Below are 23,735 nucleotides of genomic sequence, written 5' to 3'. Positions count from 1 at the left end.
AATTAAGTACTGACCATCACAATTTAGGGTATATTGACCTGCTAGAGACATCTTTTAATACTAGAGAGTTGATTGTTATAGAGTAGGTTACAGGAAGAAAATTACACGAGAGAAAATTTTCTAGTAACATTCAACCACAGAGATAAATTGATGTTAGAAAACTTGATCAAGTGAAAATAGATTGTAAAAAAAAGTTAACTATTACTGTTACAAGATACAAGTTACAATGAGATAATTTGGAAAGAAAAGAAACACAGAGAGGAAATAAAGGAAACTTTTCAAATAATCTCCAGAAAAATAAATATCATTGATGATTCTGGATATTGCTCAGTAAAAATAATTTCAGTACCTAGAATAATTGGTAGGCAATGGGGCCAACATCAAGAGCATATATTGCTGTGATGGTGACAGCCAAACTTTGGTGATATTTCTCTGATTTAATAATTCTACACTTCAAAAATAGAATAATAGGTGCCGGCAATGTATCCAGCAGCTTCCTGCATCTCCTTCCTCAACTTCCCCAGCAGGTCCTGAATTTCAGAGTCCTTCTCATGGCTTCTGTCTTTGGCTTGGAATATATGAATTCTGCTGTCTACGGTTATCCAACTGAATCCAGCTCCCTTCTTTATCCCGACTTCTCTCATCTCATTTCTTACACCAGTCACTTCTTCCCACCTGAATTCACTTCTCAATCAATTTACCAAATTGGTACTGAAAATAATTCCTTTATTGATGATTGTGTTTATTAGACATCAAACCTTAAGAAGTTTTTACTATTAACTAAACTTTGAAATGAGATATTATATCGATGGCATGACATGCATATTAAAACAAAGGATTTATTGATTTTGACACGACATGATAAATAAATACCAAAAGAAAATGGACAATAAATAAATTTTGAACGGTGTTAATAGCATTACCTAACACAAGATATGATAGGTTGCTAAAAAAAGAAGAGCATGTTACATATGACACTTTTTATTACCCCGCTGTCCACTTTTTTCTGTTATATGGCGTTAAACCAACAAACTTTGTTATTAATTAAAGACTATTTAAAACCACGATTCAAAATTTAGAAACATTTTAGGATGTGTTGGAAGGTGAGGGTAGAATTAATAATTTTGAAAATATCATCGAAGTGATACCTAAAAATCAATTTTTTAATTTACTATAATGAAAAGAAAAGTGTACTTGCAATGGCAAAAGTGATTTCACATCCTTAGAATTTTTTTAAGTTTAAAGGCTAACTATACACCATCATTCAAATTTGGACTAAATTTATAACTTAAAACAGTTCAAAGAATTTGAGAAATAAAAGCCAAGTTCTTGAAGATTTCTATGGAGTTTCGAATTGGGTTAGTTACCTGCCAGTTGCAGCAAACATATTGGACAGCACAACGTGGTTTCCAGAGTCTTTTGGATCAAGTTCAAACAGCTTCTCAGCGGCTAACTTTCCCAACTCTGGCTTCCCATGCATTCGACAAGCCCCTAACAGAGCGCCCCAGATTGAGATTGTTGGAGAGAATGGCATGTTCTTTATAAAATCATACGCACACTCCACCATTCCAGCACGCCCAAGCAAGTCCACCAAGCTAGCGTAATGCTCTGGCCCTGGCTCTACATTGTACCTTGCTTTCATGGACTCAAAAATCTGCATCCCCCTCTTCAAATCTCCTGCTCTACTGCAAGCTGATAATGCACAGACCAAACTCACGTAACTCGGTGCCATGCCTGCTGCCGATGTCATCTCCTCGAGCAATGCCACGGCCTTGTCTGCGTGTCCTTGGTGTGCATATCCGCCCAACAGTGTATTCCAAGACACCAAATTTTTGTCTGGCATCTCCTTGAAGGCTCGCTCTGCTTCATCAATGCTTCCACATTTTCCATACATGTCAACCAGTGCACTCCCAACAAAGATGTTCTCCTCTACACAAGCCTTGACCGCTAGCGCTTGAACTGACCTCCCCAACTCGATTCCTGAAAGGCCAGCACAGGCACAAAGCACACTCGATACCATAAAATCAATTGGTTTGATGTCTTCTTTCCTCGCTTGCAAGAATAAGCAGCAAGCCTTCTCTTCCTCGTTGTTTTGAATGTAAGCAGCTATCAGAGAGGACCACGAGACGGCATTCCGCTCTCCCATTCTGTCGAAAACCATCCCGGAACATTCGACCTCCCCACATTTCCCATAAAAATCAATCAACCCATTTGAAACAGAGACATTCTGCTCAAAACCACTTCGAATTATGAATCCATGTAGCTGACATCCAGGCTCCAAGCCCAGTTTGTCTGAACAAGCATTGAGAAAAGCACAGAATGTTATGGAATCAGGGCTCCCACCAGCACGAAGTAGCTCAAGAAATGCAATGACGGAATCTTCAGGCCGCCCATGGTGCACGGAATTGGATATATACGCATTCCACGTTTCGAGGTTTCGGTGAGGCATTTCAACAAACACCTTGGATGCGTCCTCGAGAAGACCCAGTTTACTGTACATGTCGAAGGTGCTGCACCCAACGAAGACATCGTTTATTAGTCCCTCCTTAACCGCAAGTGCGTGTATCTGTTTGCCCGACATGGCCATGCGAAGGGAAGTGGAAGCTTTGAGAGCGCAAGGGAAGGTGAAATCATTGGGGCGAACACAGTCGCTTAGCATGTGGGAGAAGTAAAGTAGAGCAGAAGAAAAATGGCCGTTTTGGACGGAGCCGGCGATGAGGGCGGTCCAAGTGACGACGGACCGGCAAGGGGCGAGTCCGAGGACGAGTTCGGCTGAGTCGGGATGATCGAGTTTGGCGTACATATTCACAAGGTGGTTGTAGAGGAAGGAAGGAAGAGGGGTTTGCAAGGTTTTGAGAATCTGGGCGTGGGCTGCTCGGCCGAGAAGCGAAGAACGAGCCGATACGGCCAATTCGACGAGTGAAGCGAGCGAGTTTGGCGAGAGAAATGGCATGGTTGGCTACTGCCGAAGATCATGATCTGTATTGATTAGAATTGATGAAGCAGAAAAAAGAAGAAGAGAGAGCAATTTTGCCATCGTTTCATGTTCGATTGGAGAATCTTCCTCTATGAAGCTACTCCGATTCAGTTGGATTTGGCGGGAATTCCAGAAGCCATAGAACTGAGCTCCATTATTTGAAGATTTATAAAGGCACGAAGCTTTCTTTCTCTCTCTTTCTCTCTCTTTCCATTCAAACAAATTTCCGCTTCTCTCTCCGCTAAATTCTGACATAATTTCTAAATTCAACCGCTCCCTCTCTCTCTCTCCCTCTCTGATAACTAGAGGAGAGAGAAAACTAAGATTTCGAGGGTCTGGAGGACGGAGAAGACGAAGACGAAGCTCAGAGGTTCATCCATGGAGCCCAGTGACGGATTAGCCTCCACCAACTACAAGGCCGGATCTGTCTCCGGCCTCCAAACGGCCATTTCGTCGGTATTTTCTCGGTGGGACGGACTTCAAATGGCCATTCAAAACCAATGGGGCGGTCGCGACTCTCACCAGAAATCTCTGAATCTCGCCTCCGATGTCTTCTCTTGGTTCTCTCGATCCAAACGTCGTTATCCCTTTCCCGGCAGCCATTAAAATTACCTTCTGAATTTTCTTGATTTGCTTCTGTTCTTAATGCGTTATCCTTCTCTTGCAGCTCCTCTGTACGTGGAAGATCTGGAAAATTTGCTCCATGAGAGCTTGTTACTCTCCTTCAACACCGAGATTGAAGATGGCAGCATCGAACAGGTAAACTTCCGCAGTTGCAATTGTTGGATTACGACATTTGAAATTACAATAAGATTAAAAGAGAAGTCCATTCTTGGATGAAAATTCGAGCAGGTAGCAGAGCAATTGATGATGATATACGAAGAACATTTGCAGGGAAGTCGCTAGAAAATAGAATCAATGTTCATAAGAAAAAACATCGGCATCGCATTGCCAAGGGCTTGAAGGCTGGTAGAATTCAGAAATGTTATGGGAATTCTTATGATTAAGTTCAAAATTCAAACACTGTAAATGGAATATTCATTCATCATCCTCCATGTTTTAAATATTTTGATAAAAAAAAAAAAAAGAGTTTTGAAGAGGGTGATAAAATATAGGTTAGATTATACTATTATTTTTAATACCACAAATTGGGATATGGGTTCTAACTTTTGGGGAGGAGTAGGTGTTAGTTGCAGTTGAGTTATTTTTTTTATCACTTTCGTAATATATTTTAGATTAAATATACAATACGATCATCACTTATCAATTTGATCTAATGTATTAGAAATTTTCAATTAGAAATTCTCAATTAAACCATTCTACACGTAAAGTAGTTAAAATTTGTTAAGATAAAATTTTAAATTATTGTTTTGTTATCATATTTAGAGAGTGAACATAGATGTTATTTAATACATGAAATCCAATTCGGTTCATGAATAAAATCCGACCTATTAATTAACAAAATTCATTTTTGAAAATGTATACATAACTTCTGCCTAATTGATGGTGATATACTTGATTTCTTTGTTTCCAAAATTTCAACATAATTTTTGGAATGTTTTTTAAAAACAGACACAATTATCAAAAGCTTATATTTCGAAAAAAAAAAATTAGAAACAATAAACAAGAAGGTTACTAAATGTCCTTGAAGTTTCTTGTGTGATGTTATTGTTTCCATTTTTTTTAGAAATATATAAAAAAAATTATTTTATCATTATTATTTTAAAATGCATACTACAAATTAAAAAAGTATTTATAGCATAAATATTTTGAATATTTAATTTAAAAACTAAATTTCATAGAGGAGTTTTACTTTTTTAATCTAAAATTTTACGGCACAGTAAATAATAAATGATTAACAAACCTATTTTTGTTTAATTTTTAGTAAAAAGAAAAAAAAGCAGGAAATAACAAACGGTTATGAAATGTAGTTGTGTTTATTTTAATTGAAATAGAGGAGGGAGACAACAAATAAAAATGATAGAAATAACTTTTTGATCTACACAATCCGCTTGGATTTTGTAATCACCAACTTTAATAATGATCAATGAATTCCATTTTTGATTTTGTTTTCTATTATAATTATTAATATTGTTTAGGTAGTTCATACCATCCGCACATAATTGGGATTTCAATTCTTCCATGTTTCAATAATAGTTTATTGATCATTGGAAGGGAAGCTAAGGTAAAAAACATGGAAGAAACAGGTATTTTCACGACTCTACCACCCAGTCAATTCTGTTCCATTAAATCTCTATTTCATGGCCACATCTTTTTTCATTAAATGAAAAACCTTCCTCTTGTTACATGAATCCAATTTGCATTTCACCAGGAAAAAGCATCTTTTTCTCAACTTTTTCTCCTCTTTTGATAGGGCTATGTAATTTATTTGTTCTATTGTATTATCAATGGCATGAGAAGTTGTACCTTCACTATCATAGCTATTGAAGACGTCTTCGTGGATACGAATCCTCAATTTTGACTTTAGGATATTTTGCTCTTGATGTACCAATTCTACTGCAGCCTCCAAGTTTATTAGTTTGATCGATCTTCTCTTATTTCTTATTTAGAGTTTTATTTCACTTTCTAAATCTTAGATCGGTGCTGGCTTTTGAACCTTTTGCTTGACTCGGTTGTAAAAGAGGTTGGTACCTGACCAAGACCGTAGGCTTCCCAATGTTTTCACGGGGAGTCGCATTCTTTGCCTATGCAATTTGTCGAGAAAAGTCTAGAGATACTCCAAAAGATGCTTCAATAGTGGGATGCATGGTGGCATGTTTAGACGTTGTAAGAAAATTGGGTGACATCGTCAAACTACTTTCCCAATGATAAAGTGGAAGATGCCTCATATAATGCAGATCTATCTTTATTTGCTTTTGTAAAGCTGTTTGTTCGTTTGTAATTATGAGTATTTATTTTTCCGGATTTATTTTAGAATTCTTTCGTTGTTGATAAAATTCGCTAGAGATAGGGGTTTTGTCTTGCTTATCGGCCACATCTTATCTTACTTTTTAAAAGTAAATTCAAAAGAGATAAGATTGTCAGTCAGGTCCGTCGACCTTAATTTTATCCCAAAAATGATGTATCTAACAAAATCATCTCCTCAATTTTGTGTTGTGAACTTTAACATGGAATGAACCTATTAGACAATCTTAGAGTTGACATTTTGATACCACTCTAAGATTAGTGTAAGGGAGCCTGTAATTTAACCTAAAATTATTCAAAGATTACTCAATTGGGCCTGTTTATCATATGGGCCTTCAGGCACAGTATTTCGTGGCCCATCAAAGACACCGAAAGGCGTTGAGCCATTTGCCCCCTTTTCTCTCTCTCCGTCGTGCGGCGGTAGGAACCTGCGCTGTGTTCTACTGACTATTCTCATTCCCGCGAAAATAATTCTCTGCCAAATTTCTCTCTTCTCTCATTACCTCTCTCTCCAATGTGAGCACTGTTTCTGTTTGATTACGTTTCTTTTAGTCGCTCCATAGTTATTGGATTCACTCAGCGCTTGAGTCTCTTGTGTATTGCTTACATTTTCTTCGTTTCCTCCGTGTTTTGCAGGTGAAGGTGAAGAGATGACTGCTGGACAGCGCAAACCCTAAACTTCGCCGGATGTCTGATTAAATTCTTCGAGGTGAGCTTCATGATATCGACGATCTTCATTGATTAGCTTAGCCGTGAGTTAAGTTTGAAAATCCTCTTTTGCAAGAGGTAGGGAATTATTTAGGGCGGTTTGGTTATGATCCTATTCTCGATTCTTGATCTCATTTATTGTTTCCTATTTTTTAGAAAGAAAAAACAAGTTTTTCTTTTTGTCACCAAAAAAAAAAAAAAGCTCTCAAGTTTTAATTTTAAAATTTTAAAACTTTAAAACTTTACATGTAAAGTGATTTTTTAAAAAATAAATTATTCAAATTATTATGTCATATTAATTTTTTTCTTCCTTTTTTTAGTATTTATCATGCCTTTTGTGAGTAAAAATGATAAAATAATGCTTTGATTTATGTTTTTTATTATCACCAAGATTTTGTTAGTTTTCAAAATTTGCATACAATTTTGGGAATGCTTTTCAAAAATAGGAATAAGAAAGCTGAACAGTTAGCATATGTACATGTGTGTGTATATATATCAAAAATTGGGAACAAAAAAAGAAGTAAATGAAAAATGAGAAACAATGTCATGGTGAATTATGTTGGTCCAGTAATGCATTTGTGAAGGATTTCTTCTAGTTTCAAATTAGCTAAATTAATATGTCTTCGGTTGCTAAACTCTCCCACCCAAGTAGAAAAAGTATGTCTTAATAAGACCATGTTCAAGACTTCATTTGTTTGCATAAACACTGTGAGCCAGTGATTTGGTATGTCTTGAGGGAGGAAATCAGCATTGGCATCCTAACACATGTTATCTGTGGGCAGATTAAAAATAATTAACATAAAAATTAATTACTTAATATAATATTCTTTGATTTTAATTATTCATTTTTAATTGTCAAAACGAACATAGCTCATCGAAATATATCTCCAACCAAGAGGTTGTAAGTTCAATCTCTCACTCCCACATGTTATAAAAAAAAAAAATTGTTCATTTTTTAATTAGGCATAATTAATTTTAAAGTGTGTGACGAAACAGACATTGTTAATAAATTTAATTAATTAATTAATTAAAATATAATTATATCTCTTATAATAAATAACTAAGTCATAATCCTAGGCTTCGCATTTCAATTCTTGCATGTTGAACAACCTTTTAAGGCATTGTTTCCCTTGCATGTATAATTTTCTTTTCCTTCTGTTCTCTCCCTCATCTTAATACCTTTTGTTTGTTCTGGAAATTGATCACAGATAAGAAAGGATAACAAGAACTGAGAGTTATCTGCATGGTTTTGCATTATGAGTTGCCAGTTTCTAATAATGAATGTTAATGGTATTGCATGTGCTTATAGGTTCTATTCTAAAGAAAAAAAAAATGATTGTTAATAGTATTGCCGTGACTGTGTTTATAGGTTCCTTTCTCAACCACCCTTAGATGTCAGGGGATCCTGTGGAGACTGAAGTTCTTGAGGATATAAATGGGAGCACGCATAGGGTAAATAAAAGTGATCTGATCCTTAGACCAGTTTCTCAAGATGAATCTGGGGAGGGATTGCCATATGCTCCTGAAAATTGGCCCAATCCTGGTGATAACTGGACTTGGAGAGTGGGGAAGAGAGTTGCTATAACTGGCCATTTTTTGGATAGGTACCTTTATCCTCCTCGCAATATTACTCTTCCTGAGAACTCAACTCGTAGAGGGCAAGGTTTTGCAAGCAAGCTTTCAGTGGAAAGATTTATCCAGTCTGAGTTCCCTAATGCAGACGTTGATGCATTTTTTGCTTCATTCAGCTGGAAGATACCAGCAACAAAGTCATCTTTCGCACAAGGTTAGATTAATAAATTTGATCATTCACTTTTTATCCTATATTGGAAATTTAGCGGTAGTTTCATTAACTTTATTCTATATCTTAGTTTTAGCATCTCGTCTTTACTTATCAGAAATTAGATCTGATTCTTTGGTTCTTTTTTTTCTTCGAATCAATGGCTAACAGCTGTACAGGTTAGGATTTTCTCCTGTTTCTGAATTTTGCAGCTTAGATTTGTGCTATCCAAATCCAAGTAGGTGGCCTGGACCTCAAGGGGATCCGTCATAGTTCTATTGTACCATTTTGTCAAAAGCAGTGTTGTCCATAACTAATTTCATATCATTAGTTATTATATTTGCAAGATGGGTGTATGTGATTGTTTGTTGATATTGACTTGTCATGGATATCTCACATCTCTTTTCTTTTGTGTGTGCGCGCACGCATAAAAATTGTTTATTGATCTTTTAAAGTTGACTACATGCCGTCCATCCTAGTTTTACAGTTTTATCATGTTTTAGGGAGTCGAGCCAAACAAGTTCCATTCCCATTACCCTCAAAAGAGAAGACAGAATGCTCAGCATCTGATTCCCAGATTGATCTAGAGGGTTGTAAGGCTGGAAACAAGGACTGTAGTAGTTTATCTGCTGCAGAAAACCCAGCTTTATTAAAATCCATGTCCTGTGATATTTGCTGCAGCGAACCTCGGTTTTGCCATGATTGCTGCTGTATTCTTTGCAGCAAGATTATAGACACAACCAATGGAAGTTATAGCTACATAAAGTGTGAAGCAAAGGTGGGTGATGGTTATATTTGCGGACATCATGCTCATATAATATGTGGTCTTCGATCTTATGTGGCTGGGACAGTCGGAGGAAGCATAGGGTTGGATGCTGAGTATTATTGTCGGCGTTGCGATGCTAGAACAGATTTGGTATCACATGTTCAAGGATTTTTGCAGTCATGTCAATCAACTGATTCTCGGGATGATATTGAGAAGATCTTAAGCATTGGTGTCTGCATTTTGCGTGGTTCGCTGAAAAAGAGAGCAAAGGAGTTGCTAAGACATATTGAGTTGATTATTTCAAAGGTAAAACAGATAAGTTCTACAACTACCAGATAATTTTACAATTTGTTAGGCTGAAACTGCTCCTGGAACTTAACCATGCTATTTGACATTGAATGCTTGCATCAGCTTAAAACTGGGACTTGCTTAGAAGAGATTTGGAAGATGGAGGAAGAAATCTCAGCTATTTGCACTGGTAATTTTTCTTCAAATCCCTGCCCTTGATAACTATGGAGGAAGACCCCACATGAAAATAGGGTCTGATTATTCTGCATACTTGAGCAAATTCTTCTTGAGAACAATGTCTCTTAAGTGGTTAATTAGATAATCTGCCAAATAACCAGTATGTTCACCAACCACTTACACCATCAATCTCTCATTTCCTTGATTTTGCGTCCTGTTAAGAGAATGTTGTATTTTTATGCACAGATGCAGCTGATAATGCTGATACTTCCATACAAGGTTCTCACGACACTTCAGGCTCCATTATAAACTCAGACTGGACTGTGTCCACCCCTTTTGATCATTGGACCGAGTCCCTAAAACTTGAAGCTGAGATCGATCAGGTTCTGCAGGCACTCAAAAGATCACAAGAGTTCGAGTACAATTTAGCAGAAGAAAAGCTTCGATTGCATAAAAATTATCTACTAAATCTATTCCAGCAACTTGACAAGGAGCAAACTGAACTCAGACGTCAAACATCATCAACTGGACAAAATTCTTTCCTGAATAATGTAATAAATAGAGTGGATCAAGTAAAACGAGAAGTAAAGAAACTCAAGAGAATGGCAAATGTGGCCAATGGATTTGGAATGACTCCAAATGGTATTCTCAAGGAGGAATTCGGTTTGGAAGTTGAGTAGAGGCAAAAGTTCATTGAACCACGTTGGTTCATTTGATCTTATACAAGCTCCAATAGTTTTTGCTGTATACCATATGGCTTCACATGAAGCAAAGTGTACAATATCGAATGGCATCTCAACTCCTCAAGTAGAGTTTACTTGCTTGGTTTGGAAATATGATGCCAGCTTTATGAAAATGGCTGGATTCAGCAAGCAAATACTAAAGCTATGCAGTAGTGGAGTTGCCAAAGAGTGTAGAGTAGAGGTTTTTGGGAGGTTGAGGGTAGGCCTTCATATCAAATTTTCAACACCATTGGTGCGTTTATTAGCTGACGGTTTGCTTTTTGTTGGCTTTCAGTGGAGCTCAGCAAGGAACAGGCTTTGTATCACTGCATGCAGCTTTTGATTTGCCCAAAAATATTATTATTATTATTATTTTTTGTAAGAAAAAAGACATAATCCCATTTATTACATAAGGAAGCTTCGTGGAAAGTGCTATTTTCTTTATGAGGATGATGATCCTACTGTGGACGTGCGAATGACTGTTTCTATTGACGACAAAATTAGAGGTCGGCTAACTTTCATTGCTTAAAACTTATCATTTGGCTTTTCTATCCATGCGAATGTCTTTTAAGTCATTGTTGTTCTGTTAAGACCATGGTAAAATGAAATTGTTTTTTATGTTTTTCCAAACAAATAATATTTGAGATTTTTGTACTGATGTGCTATTATTAGTCTTTAAGGTCGGGTTTTTTTTTTCTTTTTAATTTTTAGCCCCGAAAGTCTCGGTGCGACCTTTTTTACTCCACCGAATATAAATGTATAAATGAAGGGAACTTTAGTATTGTGGTGCAAAATAAAGAATAATGAAATGTATCTGGTTATTGGATATTATATAATTATAGAAACTTTGGACTTAAAAGAAGTTAAGCATTGATGAACTATGTTCACGGCGACTTATAATAGATTTGGACCATTTTTTGATTTGTGCGTGTGTTGAATAGGAATAGGGGACCACTGTACTATGACATATTTGATATCCCCAAAGGGATTTATGACATATTTGTATAGTTTAAAGTTATAAAATTAAGCCAATAGTATTCAAAAAAATAAATAAATATTATAAAGTCCACCTCTTATACAATCTTAAACCCAAAGCTTAAGACAATGTATTCCAATTATAAGTTTATAAAGAAAGCTTAAATGAATGGTTCTAAAGTAATCGAAGTTATTCTTTTGATTAAAATTGACTCCTAATCAGTAATTTAAGTACATAATAACTTTTAATTATTTACACACTGTTTAAAAAATGTCTTCATAAATGAAACTATAAAGTTATTTATTAAAAACAAAATCAGAGGAGAACAAAACAATCCTAAGGACTCACTTTTATGTTGAAGCAACCATTTCTATCAAAATAATAGCCATTATTATGGGAGGAGAGAGGATGAGTGCCATATTATACTGTGGCAGTGGGGATTGTGGGCCAATGCAATGCAATCATTTTAAGTCCAAAAGAATTATTACACAAAACCGATACTTAATGCCGAGGATAGAATGAATGATGAAAGTTGAGACCAATGCCTAAATTCACATGCTCAACTACATGAAACCAAAATAATAAGCCTCCATGTCCCAACGTTTTAAAACGTTTTAAAAGTACAATAACTAAAATGAACAAAATTAAAAAATACGATAAAAATAAACTAAAATTGAAAGTACAAAAACCAAAATAGTATTCAAACCTAGAACATACAAGATGTTCTTATTTTATTCATAGAGTTCAATGGGTCAATATAGAATCCTATTATGTATATAAAAAAATGATACGAGAGTCTCAAAGTTCCAACTTGACAATAATCTATCGAATGAAAAAAGGTGTCAAAATTTTGCAATCAAAACCCTAAAATTGTCACTAGAGAAATTTTTTACTTTGATGTGGATGATGAGGAAATTCAGGATATCGCATCTTATATCAACAACCACACCATTGGTATGAACAGATATAAGTTGATATTTGAAGTGTAATTAAATTTTATACCCATCTTCCTACCATAAAACACATTTTAAAATCCTCTATTTTAGCTTTTGAAATGAGGACTTCTATATATATGTAGAAAGAGATCCCATTATTTGGATAGATCTCTCATGAATTGGAGAAAAACGAAGAGAGGAACATAAGCAATCAAAAATTAACTGATGGTATTCAATATCATTCCTAATGCCAAGAAAATAGTAGATTTACTTGAGGATAAACTTTAACCCCAAATACTTAATAGTTCTCTCTCTGAAGGTTAAAAAAATTATATACACCAACTACAAATGTATCAGTAACCTCATCAACACCCAGTGGAAAATCATACCATTACCATACCATACCATACCATACCATACCATACCATACCATTTCCTCTGCAATTCTTCTACCAATACCATACCATACCATGACCCACAGAAACATTAAAAAAATAAGGATATCAAAGAGCATGAAGACAGCTCTAATGAACAGGTCAACCATCAAAGAAAAAAGGAGATCTAAGGAATGAGAATAGGCAAGCAGTTAGGATTTAGGAATAATAATAGCCAACCTAAACGTGGCAGATGTCAAAAGGCTTAGAAAGATGAGTTTTATGTAGTCTTTGGCTAGCATGAAAAGCGCCCCATCATGTTTTAAAGGCTAAAAGTAAGGAACATATGGCCACATATAGGACCCATAAATGGACAAGAAAGAAGCAAGACTTTCCAAACCACAGAGAAGGACAAGTGATTGAGGCACACGCAAATGAAAAGAGAAAAAGAAAAAAAAGAGAGAAAATGATGTCTTACAAAAATGGCTAACCCACTAAGGAAATGCATTAACTATCATATATCAGAACCGTTTATTGACAATTAAGAAATGAAAGCCAAGGGAGAGAGTATGAGTTGAGAACTACTTTTTCTTTAAACCATCTTCAGTGTGGAACTATCCAATTGAGTTATCAGTAATTTGTTGTTATATTTTGATTCATTCAGGCCAACAGATAACCATTGACATAAAAAGTACCCTCAAAGAAATGGAGTTCAAATTGCATACGCAAGTTTATTAGAAGTTCAAACAAATCCTAAAGCAAACTATCATCGGGGAAAGGATCAGTGTTTCCAGGTTTTATGTCTGTGATGGATAAATCATTCAGATGGGAAGCAATTCGGTTTTTGTTTCTAAGTTTCTTTTGGGCTAATTGGTTAACTGGTTCAGCAAAGGGAACTAACAGGAAATCTGGAACAGCATTAATAATGATGAAGAAGGAAATTTCCAACAGTTAGTACAAAAAACAAAGGGCAAAGGATTTAATTTACTGTACAAGAACAAGCCGACCTCCCATGCCATCTCTGAAACTCCCGCTCCCATCTCCCCAGATATCTCCTCCATCATCATCTTCAGAGCTCTCCTCCTCGTTCCCCTTCGGGACAGTAACAATGAGCTCTCCGTCGACGAACGCCGCACTTGCAAGCTCCGGCCGCGTGGTCTCCGGCAGCCGGAACCTCCACATGTCTAATTCCAGTTCATCCATTGCCATTTCCACCGACCCACTTTCACGCACGACGATCTTAATAACCCCAGGATGGATTTCCACGGCATGAGCCCTTACTCCATCGCTGATGCTGCCGTCGGTTTCGGCAATGAATCGGAAACAATCGGGATTCTCCTCGATCAAAACATCGGCATCAGATCGAAAAGGGAGCTCGAGGACCCGACTGAAGATATGAGGCAACCTCCTTAGTTTCTTGTGGTTCAGATGGGACTGATCTTCGAGAGAATTCCTCGAATTGGGGTTATACCGGACGGTGATATTGCGCTTCCTCGGCAATGGGTGGACCTTCATGGCGGTGGAGTTTTTGATTTCCGGCTTGTTCTTCACACTGACAATAGGTTTCGTAGGGGCGGGAGAAACAACGAGAACCAGAGCGATGATTAATAGGAAAATCAAAGATGCCCTAGTGAACAAAGCCGGACGAATTTTGAAAGGAATCGAAATCTTGATGGGATTGTTGTTCAGAGGAGGGAAAGGAAGAATCATAAAGGAATCAAACGAATTGGTATGTGTAGAAACAATTGGACGAAGAACCCCTTGAAACAGATATCGGAGCAAGAACCCTAATCTTCAGAATTGGGGACTGAAAGAGGAAATTATGTCATGGAGAAATTTGAGAAAATTGGGAAATTGAATCGAAACGAAGAAGAAACATTCGAGGAAGAGAATTACAGGGAGAGACGTGAGAGCAAAACTTCGAAACATCGCTCAGCAGATATAAAAAGGAAGGGAAATGGATTTTTCCTTTTTTTTTTCTTTTTTGGAGTTAAATTATTATTATTTATAAGAATTAAAGTTCGACCTTTAAATTTAATGAAATTACAAAGTCGGTCATGTTATTTTAAACAAATTACAGGTGGAGAATTTTTAGATAAATTTTAATCCAATCTTCTATTGTGACCATAAATCTTCTTCTGTTTGTATTCTGCTTCCATTTTTATATAAGATATTAAGATGTTACATTTGATTATAAGATATTATTAAATATTTGTTAAGTTATAGGAAGAACTCAATCTATAACAGTACAACTCACAAGCCAAAGTTTTAAATACTGCAATGTTTTATGAATTTTCATCAATGTACTTTAATTTATTAGTCTCAATGAACTTTATCATTATAAGTCATCAACATCACATCAGTCCACTCAGCATATTATTATTAATTTTTTGTTATATTAGACATTATTAATTGACATCATTGAATTAATAAAATAAAAAAAATACAATAAAACAAAATCAAAATTGAAACTTAAAAAAATACAGAGACGAAAGTTAACACAAACATAAAAACACCTTAACAAAAGAAATAATTCAAACTTTCTTCTTATTATTATTTTTTCTAAGAGTTACTGATTTGTTTCTTGGTAACAGTTAAAAATACTTTCTATCAGTTTGATTCATTTGAGTAAAATTTGCAAATTTAAACTCCGACTAAAAATTTTAAGTCAATCCGTTGCATAGTTCGATTAAGACATAAATCCTCCTATCATATGTTCGAATGCCAACTCTAATTGAACTAAAAAAATTCATTATTTTAACGAGTTAGAATTAAAACATAGTAATTCTCAAAAGCTTAATTTTATTTTTGAGAAAACGACCTTAATTCTTAAAAAACTGAAAATAAAAAATTGTTATATTTACAATAATAATTAATATCATGTCGAATTTGAACTATTGAAGCTTAAGCTTAGAAATAAGAAAAGAAAATTAAAAAAATAATAATAAAAAAAGGGAAAAGAAGGCTTGGGTTTATTATATGTTTTGTCTGATATCTATTGCGGCACTATGCGTGCGGTAGGGCCACAATCATGCGCCTAAGATTCCAAATTGATAAAAGCCAAAAGCTTCAATTTCAATTTTAAATCACTCATTTTCCTTTCAACTGCTCTGAATCTGAACCCAACAAATAATTTTCACCCCACAGTACAAAAATTTAAAAGGATGGCTCCCAACAAGAGGCATCAATGCCTGAACCCTCCACAAAAACAGAGAGAGGAGAAGAAAAAATGTGTTATTTATCTCATAAGTGAAGGATTTCTAAGAATATCAGATTAATGTAAACAAGACAAAAGCCATTTACCATTCTTAACGCGTATTCCCATTCACCAGTCGTCTTTCTTGCGTAGAGCTTTCACTTTCAACAGCCGCGTGGTCTGAAAAAAACAAAGATTTTCCCCACAATCTTTGAAGGATGTTAGAAAATTCAGCAACTGGAAAAGAGATTGGAGTTTCCAACCTTCAACCACTACCGTGTTCTTTGGAACATTGCTCTCCCATCTCAGACCACCATGGCCATCGTCTCTGTCACTGCTCCGTGGATCCTGCACTATGGATGGCTATGGCTTCTCTGTATATCCTGGCCATTAATTCACCATAAAGAACATGATGGTAACAATTATACACCATCTTTCTTTTTCCAATGATAGGCAAATGACAACACTGCACTTGGAGTGTATTGTATAAGCAAGTCCAAGATTCCTCCTTCAATTACATGCTTAGGTACAAAAATACACGCAATAAACATACGTTCAAGGTGGCTTAAAATCTCTTCTTAGAATGAATAGAACCTGAAATTACACATGTTCGAAGCTTGTTGGTACCGTTTGATTATGTCTTCGATGCCGACGATGGTATCTTCTACTACGAGAGTGAGATTTGAATGTCGTGGTGGAGGAATTCGAATGTTGAATTTCTTCTCCTTTTGCCAGTGGACCAAAAAGACAATCCAGCGGGTCTGCCGTAGCGTCAGTACCCGGCTTAGTCTGCATATAACAGAAGTTCAAATCAGACAAAAAGATAGAAAAACATCATGTCATTGCAACTAGTTCATTTTAGTGTAATGATAAAACAATCAATTGCATTTCTTTCCACTTGAATGTTCAAATTCTTATCATGTGCGAAGTTTTCCGCTCAGGTATGCGACATATCCATCAATTTGAACAAGGAAAGATCATTTGACCAAGACAGCAACATAACACATTAACACCTGTATCCCAGACTTCCCAGTGAATCATCCCCTTTCGAATCCACTATATTCAATTTCTTGTGATGCAAGGCAACTTGTTGAGAACCTGGAAGGACTTTCTTGCATCTCTGATACATACTTATCAATTCCAGGAACTTTTAATTACAATGCTTGAGATCATATAATTTTGAGTATGCTGTGTTGCAGTTCACAAGTAAGGAATGACCACATTTATTGATATTTAGACTTTCAAAATTTGAATCCAGATTCCAGTATCTATTATCCATATAAATATTATAACACTAAAATCATTACTACCCTAATTGATAGTCCAATTATGTAATATTGAATAAAACCACGTTAATGAAATTCAAGGGATGCACAGGTAGGGGTCTTCCTCTAGAGTCTAGAGCATACCATACTGCCTTTTGCTTTGATCAGTATTAGCACATAATATATAATCAGAAACTATAAGTAAACAATCATAGAAGTATCAATCAAATGGGAACAGAAACTGAATTATTGCACATACAAGGACTGGCTTGAACTCAAGTGCATTTCCTTTGTCATCAGGCTCATCGTAGGAGTAATTCTGGTTGGAATTGGAATCATGGTTGGATGAGTAATGGTGCGAATTTCCATGCAAGTTGTTCTTAGTGTCATTGTCATGTGTCCTCTGACCATGAGCAACATCATCACTAAAGAAATTTCGATAACGCCACCTTATTCTTGGACGGTCCAAGGTTGAATCATCAAAAACTTTCTCATAATAAAAATGCTTGGATATGTGCTGCATCGTACGAGGATCATTGTGATATTTCGTCACTACACTGCATTGAGATAATAATTTCTGGACATTACAAGAGAACTTACCATAATGACTTAATCAAGATTCAAAACCCCACTAGTTAAGAATAGGATTAAGAAAAGTATGGGATTCCATGATCAGTATAACTAAAGTTTACTAACCTATGCCAACATCATCAAAAGGTCACCCTATGGTAACAATCAATCTAACCTGTTGAGTTATTGCAGCTCTTAGTCTTAGTAAACTAATACAAGTATATAACCCCCTTCTTTCTCCGATTAAACAAGCTTCAAGTAGTTTCGTGCTCGTGCACCGACTTTGGTGCCAAAAGGATACTCGCTAGCTTGGTTAGCCCCATTGTTTCTCCAGTTAAGCCAGCTTGAAAGCATTTTCAGCACTCATGCAGGACCTGAGTGGCATAATGGCACCTATTCACTCGGCCACTATGCTGGGATAGTGAGCTCAGACACCTATTTTGTTATATTTAATCAAATTATATCATAACTTGGCTTCTGTTAATGTGCTCATCATTCACAAAAAGTAAAAAGGTCGATAATATCAATAATTCTAGCAACAGATATACCAAATAAAGAACAAGCATATAACAAGATTTTAACTCATAGCTCCCAACAACAAGAGATCAAAGCTACATCATTCAGATTTTTAGATGATTCGTAGCTCAAGTGTTGTTTAACGTGGTTTTGCATGAACATCAGTAAACTTTGTTTTTCTTGCATGGCACTACTAAGAAAATTCAAATATTAATAAGGGTGAGTGACATACATATTTGCCAACTCCTTCTGCATTCTACTTCCATCCAGTGCAAGAATATGATCGACGCACGAATTCAGGGACCTGCTAAATCTCCATAATCCAAATAGCGCAGCAGCTCCTGCCAAAATACAACCATTAATAAATGAATTAAAAATTAACTTCTGCAGAACCTAAGAATGAGCAATTAATTTTGCATATATGTGACTGAACAGAGTTCTGTCGTGGCGTGTGCAAGATAGAGTGAGAGAGAGAGAGTTCATTTTACCTCCAGAAAGATTTAGCCGAATGAATTTATTCAGCCTCCATGTTCCTGCCAGAGGAAACAAAAGAGTAAATAAAGGAAAAAACGAGAGACAGGAGAAATGGCAGCTAGAAGACACTGCAAACATTTAAGAATCAATCTATATTCGAGTGTATGTGGTATTTCTTGTACCATAAATAGCAACACAGTGACACAAGCTTTAAATAGCTTGCTAGATTTTCTCTTCATTATAATGAGGGAACAAGTTATTCGATCACCAAAATGCACAACATACCAATTGATTCAACAGACAAACCCCCCACTAATTTCATAGGTTAAAATTTTCTTTTAATAACCGGGTTTTAGAGGCCTCATTCTTTGGATTATACATGGCCTACCCCACTAATCCCCAAGAAGAATCCGCCCATTCCAAAGCCACTCCAAGAGATGACAAAGGCTTTAAGTTTTTATGTATTCGACCTAAGGCTTGAACATAGGACCTTGGAGGGGAGGATATCTCCAAAAATCCCAATCCTTCCCAGTTCCCACCCAACAATCCTTCGGGTTTGGAAATTAAGTTTTATCCCCAATTATTTTTTGCTGCCTGTCTACAAAACAATATGGAATAAAATGAAACCAAATAGTAGTTTATCCGAAGTTATAGCTCTATATATTAATTTATAAAGTGAAGAGAATTAGCACTTAAGCACGAGCAAAATAAACTCAATCTGTAGGGAACTATAGATATTGAATAGAGTGAGAGAAATTTGACTATTACTTACAAATGTTCCTCATAGTTATTAAATGAAAAGAACAGTGTAAAACTGGAAAAAGAGATGATCTGGCTGGGCAGTCCTACTCCTACGGGCATAAACACATCAATACAGAAAATTAAACAGCTGGATGTATCCTCACCAAATTTTCAGATGGAAGGAAGATGAATTATGTCGCATTTTTTACAACATACCTGCCCATGTCACACCACCTCCAGCTAGAGCTCCAAATGTAAAATCTCGAACGGCCTTAGATTTACATGTTTGAAGCAAAGTTGCTTCCTCGATCGTCAAGCTGTTCTATGTTGCAAAAACGAGTAGACGTAAAAAATTAAACGACATGGAACAAAAGCAAAAACGTAGGAATTTGCAATTAACTGACGAGCAACAGATTAAGGCAAGTCTTGGCTCGAACCAAAATCGGTTCCAATTCAATGCCAAAAAGGAACTCGATTATCGAATCAAATGAAAAAACAGATTCCTCGGGGTTCCATGTGGATCCTTGACAACAATCAATCCCAAAACTAACTTCGATATACAGCGTAGAGGAACTTAAGTGAGTTTTCAAAGCCGCAAATTTCAGAATGGAAGAGAAATCGGAGGGGAGAATATCATGGAAAGTGAGATACCTGTTTGGACCTGAGAACTTGTTCGAGTTCGAATAAAGCTTCACCCATGGCGGGGCTCCGATCACGAAACACGACGGCTAAACGGAGCAAAGTGAGACCTGAGAGATTGAGAAGCAAATCCCTTTGAGGACAGCTATGGACTGGGCCTACAACCTTGGGCCTTGGAACAGTAAAAACTTATGGGCCAAAGAGCCCACGTCCAACAGCCAAACCTTCCCGTGAGCTCTGCGGGAAAGATCATTTAGCCTTCGAAATCAATGGAGCACCCTCTCAAAAATAACTTCGTACGATGACCCTACTCCAATTGTAATAAAAACAAACCAAATGAAGAGCCAAATAAAAAATAGCTTTTGAAATGTAGCCTTAAGAAAATAAAGGAAGCAACGATATAAAAGAACATTTTTAATACTACCTTATTCAAATTCTTCAAATTGAAATTACTATTGAAAATACATTTTTCAAATTTTCAAAGAGGATATTCACAATTGAAAGTACTTTTCTAATTTTTTAAGATTCTGTAAAGAGAAAATATTCACGACTCTTTATTTCTTTATTTGTAAAATTAGTGATGATAGTATAGATTGGAAGAATAAAAGTAAAACTGAATACGAGAATATAGTGATCGGTGAAAAGTTAATTTTTAGAATTAAATGTATCCAAGTGGATTATAATACAACTTCATGACCAAAATTTCGTAACTTAGAATATAATAGTCATTTCTCCACCTCTAATATTTCATTAATACTTAGTGAGCCACGGAATTATGTTTTGAATGAGTGGAAAATTTTGAGGATTATTTGAGTCAATTTTCCGGGCCATCTTCCGAATGATGAGCCATGAGGATCCAACGTCTTCCCTGCATTTTCCCCATCCCACCGCTCCACCGTTGCTCTGCTTCGCTTCCAAATTTCCTTCAGATGTTGTCTTGTAAACTACTGCAACTCTCTATCGCTCCATCTTCTACTTCTGATTAAGCCGACGCCATGGAAACGCTCAGCCACTCAACCTCCGCCCTCCCACTTCAATATCACGCATTCTCCACCAGACCCACCACTCTCGCCGCCGCTCTCGCCTCCGCCTCCACTCTCCTACACCTCAAACAAGTCCACGTTCAAATCCTTCGCTCCAAATTCGAACGCTACGATTCCGATTCCCTTCTTTTCAAACTTGTCCTCTCATCTTGTGCTCTCTCCTCCAGCCTCGACTATGCCCTCTCTGTCTTCGATCAAATCCCCGAGCCCAAGACCCGTTTCTGCAATAAGCTCCTGCGCGAATTGTCTCGGGGTCCGAAGCCGGAGAATGCGCTTTTTGTGTACGAGAAGATGAGGGCCGAGGGTCTGAGTCTGGACCGGTTCAGCTTCCCGCCGATTTTGAAAGCGGCTTCTAGGAATCTGTCTTTGAGAACGGGGATGGAGATTCATGGACTTGCGTCGAAGTTGGGGTTTGGTCCAGACCCATTTGTGGAGACGGGGTTGGTGAGAATGTATGCGGCCTGTGGAAGGCTTATGGAAGCACGGTTGGTGTTTGATAAAATGTCTCACAGGGATGTCGTCACTTGGAGCATCATGATTGATGGGTACGCCAACTTCTATTCTGGATTGTAATTGTAACTGCATTTATCAACCAATTTCTTTTCAAAATATGAACTTAAATGTAAAAATTTTGCTCTTTACTTACTAGTGATTGTTGGATTGGCAAAATTCAGTAGTCAAGGTATTGGTAATTTTCCTTAGGCTCTTTATTTGAATGGTACTATTCTAAAAAGCCATGACTTCTATACTTACCATTTTATGATGGATTGTTACAGTTATAACTATGTTATAGTCATGGATATTGTTGCCACTTTTGGTAGCCTTCAAATATGGAAGAACATTATATTTATATTGGCCCCTTACATTGTTCATTTGGGAGAGATGCTACTTATGGCAGTAATTTTTCTATCTCATCCTTCTCTGGTTTAAATGCATAGCTATTTAGAAGAAAAATGACTATGGAACTTATATTTTTCCTGTAACCTCAAGCATACAGGTACTGCATAAGTGGCTGTTATGATCTTGCCTTTCAACTCTTCGAAGAAATGAAGAGAACAGACATGGAACCTGATGAGATGATTCTTTCAACCATTATTTCTGCCTGCGCTCGTGCTGGAAATTTGGATTATGGAACAAGAATACACGAGTTCATTACTAAGAAGAATATTGTCATGGATCCTCACTTACAAAGTGCTCTCATCACGATGTACGCAAGTTGTGGCTCCATGGATTTGGCTTGGGATTTGTATGAAAAGATATCCCCCAAAAACATGGTTGTTTCAACTGCCATGGTTTCTGGGCTTTCAAAATGTGGACAGATTGGTGATGCTCGCTATGTGTTCGATCAAATGGTGGAGAAGGACTTGATATGTTGGAGTGCAATGATTTCTGGATATACTGAGAGTGATTGCCCTCAAGAGGCTCTTGTATTGTTCAAGAAAATGCAACTACTGGGAATAAAACCTGATGTAGTGACCATGTTGAGTGTCATCTCAGCTTGTGCTCATCTTGGTGCATTAGAGCAAGCCAATTGGATCTGTACTTATGTTGATAAAAATGGGTTCGACAAGGCATTATCCGTCAATAATGCACTCATTGATATGTATGCCAAATGTGGGAGTCTAGAAGGAGCGAGGGAAGTTTTTAAAAAGATGCCAAAGAAGAATGTTATATCTTGGACATGTATGATTAATGCTTCTGCAATGCATGGAGATTCTCATAATGCTCTAAACCTATTTCATCAAATGAAGGATGAAAATGTTGAGCCTAATTGGATCACATTTGTTGGGGTGCTTTATGCTTGTAGCCATGGAGGTCTAGTTGAGGAAGGCCGAAAAATATTTCACTCAATGATCAATGACTATGGCATTAGTCCGAAACACGAACACTTCGGTTGCATGGTTGACCTCTTTGGCCGTGCAAATCTTCTGAGAGAAGCTCTTGAGATGATAGAGGCAATGCCCTTTGCTCCTAATGCTATTATTTGGGGATCCCTTATGGCTGCTTGTCAGGTCTATGGCGAGACTGAGTTAGGAGAGTTTGCTGCTAAACAAGTTCTAAAGCTCGAGCCAAATCACGATGGGGCCTTTGTTGTCTTATCGAATGTATACGCTAAAGAAAGGAGATGGGAAGACGTTGGGGAAGTTAGAAAACTAATGAATGAGATGGGCGTTGCCAAAGAGAGAGGATGCAGTAGAGTTGAATTGAACAATGAGGTGCATGAATTTCAAATGGCAGATAGAAAGCACAGGCAAGCAGATCAAATATATCAAAAGTTAGATGAGGTAGTTCAAAAGTTGAAGATGGCTGGTTATACGCCTCGCGTAGATTGCGTTCTTGTTGATTTAGACGAAGAAGAAAGGAAGGAAGCAATCCTCTGGCACAGCGAGAAACTGGCACTTTGCTATGCCCTCATGAACGAAGGGTCACACATTCGCATTATAAAGAACCTTAGGATTTGTGAAGATTGTCATACTTTTATGAAATTAGCCTCTAAGGTTTATGCCAGAGAGATTATCATTAGGGACAGAACTAGATTTCACCATTACAGAGACGGTTCGTGTTCATGTAACGACTATTGGTGACCAATTTTTGTAAATATGTAGTCTTATTAAAATGACTTTTACAGTAGAGTTCTTCAAGGGTGGTTTTCTCTGATTACT

General features: G+C 36.7%; 6 protein-coding genes across 14 annotated transcripts; 3 read left to right on the top strand and 3 right to left on the bottom strand.

The window, feature by feature from the left end:
• Positions 1-168: 168 nt before the first annotated feature.
• On the bottom strand, positions 169-3,836 carry LOI1 (Pentatricopeptide repeat (PPR) superfamily protein). Its single transcript, XM_022282064.2, has 2 exons — positions 1,368-3,836; positions 169-675 (listed from the first exon to the last, which is right to left on the bottom strand). The coding sequence occupies exons 1-2, from the start codon at positions 2,951-2,953 to the stop codon at positions 447-449; spliced, it is 1,815 nt and encodes a 604-aa protein (XP_022137756.2). The 5' UTR covers positions 2,954-3,836; the 3' UTR covers positions 169-446.
• Positions 3,356-4,025, top strand: LOC111009121 (Pre-rRNA-processing protein TSR2, conserved region). Its single transcript, XM_022282065.2, has 3 exons — positions 3,356-3,554; positions 3,645-3,736; positions 3,830-4,025. Exons 1-3 carry the CDS (start codon positions 3,356-3,358, stop codon positions 3,881-3,883), a joined length of 345 nt encoding a protein of 114 aa, XP_022137757.1. The 3' UTR covers positions 3,884-4,025.
• A 2,243-nt stretch (positions 4,026-6,268) lies between these two features.
• LOC111009487 (uncharacterized) lies at positions 6,269-10,787 on the top strand. Its single transcript, XM_022282579.2, has 6 exons — positions 6,269-6,418; positions 6,539-6,611; positions 7,980-8,396; positions 8,894-9,462; positions 9,568-9,634; positions 9,868-10,787. Exons 3-6 carry the CDS (start codon positions 8,003-8,005, stop codon positions 10,299-10,301), a joined length of 1,464 nt encoding a protein of 487 aa, XP_022138271.1. The 5' UTR covers positions 6,269-6,418; positions 6,539-6,611; positions 7,980-8,002; the 3' UTR covers positions 10,302-10,787.
• A 2,738-nt stretch (positions 10,788-13,525) lies between these two features.
• LOC111009490 (uncharacterized) lies at positions 13,526-14,982 on the bottom strand. Its single transcript, XM_022282582.2, has one exon. The coding sequence runs from the start codon at positions 14,336-14,338 to the stop codon at positions 13,613-13,615; it is 726 nt and encodes a 241-aa protein (XP_022138274.2). The 5' UTR covers positions 14,339-14,982; the 3' UTR covers positions 13,526-13,612.
• Positions 14,983-15,573: 591 nt separating this feature from the next.
• Positions 15,574-20,194, bottom strand: LOC111009363 (uncharacterized). Of its 9 annotated transcripts, none has more exons than XR_015790749.1 (9): positions 20,042-20,194; positions 19,607-19,712; positions 18,664-18,708; positions 18,408-18,516; positions 17,349-17,646; positions 16,452-16,613; positions 16,088-16,345; positions 15,932-16,004; positions 15,574-15,826 (listed from the first exon to the last, which is right to left on the bottom strand). XR_015790749.1 is itself a non-coding variant. In XM_022282423.2 (7 exons), exons 1-7 carry the CDS (start codon positions 20,087-20,089, stop codon positions 16,247-16,249), a joined length of 867 nt encoding a protein of 288 aa, XP_022138115.1. In that variant the 5' UTR covers positions 20,090-20,194; the 3' UTR covers positions 15,574-16,246. The 9 variants fall into 9 exon arrangements, 3 of the variants coding, with proteins under 3 accessions (XP_022138115.1, XP_022138116.1, XP_087979927.1); XR_015790748.1 differs by having other exon boundaries at positions 15,574-15,819; XR_015790747.1 differs by having other exon boundaries at positions 15,932-16,345.
• Positions 20,195-20,775: 581 nt separating this feature from the next.
• Positions 20,776-23,714, top strand: LOC111009402 (Pentatricopeptide repeat (PPR) superfamily protein). The gene is made up of 2 exons (XM_022282473.2): positions 20,776-21,617; positions 22,070-23,714. Exons 1-2 carry the CDS (start codon positions 21,025-21,027, stop codon positions 23,655-23,657), a joined length of 2,181 nt encoding a protein of 726 aa, XP_022138165.1. The 5' UTR covers positions 20,776-21,024; the 3' UTR covers positions 23,658-23,714.
• The last annotated feature ends 21 nt before the right edge of the window (positions 23,715-23,735 follow it).

Source organism: Momordica charantia, assembly GCF_013281855.1.
Source record: "Momordica charantia cultivar OHB3-1 chromosome 5 unlocalized genomic scaffold, Mcharantia_2.0 BLBB01000005.1, whole genome shotgun sequence".
Lineage (NCBI taxonomy): Eukaryota > Viridiplantae > Streptophyta > Magnoliopsida > Cucurbitales > Cucurbitaceae > Momordica > Momordica charantia.
This window is presented reverse-complemented; position numbering and strand designations above follow the sequence as displayed.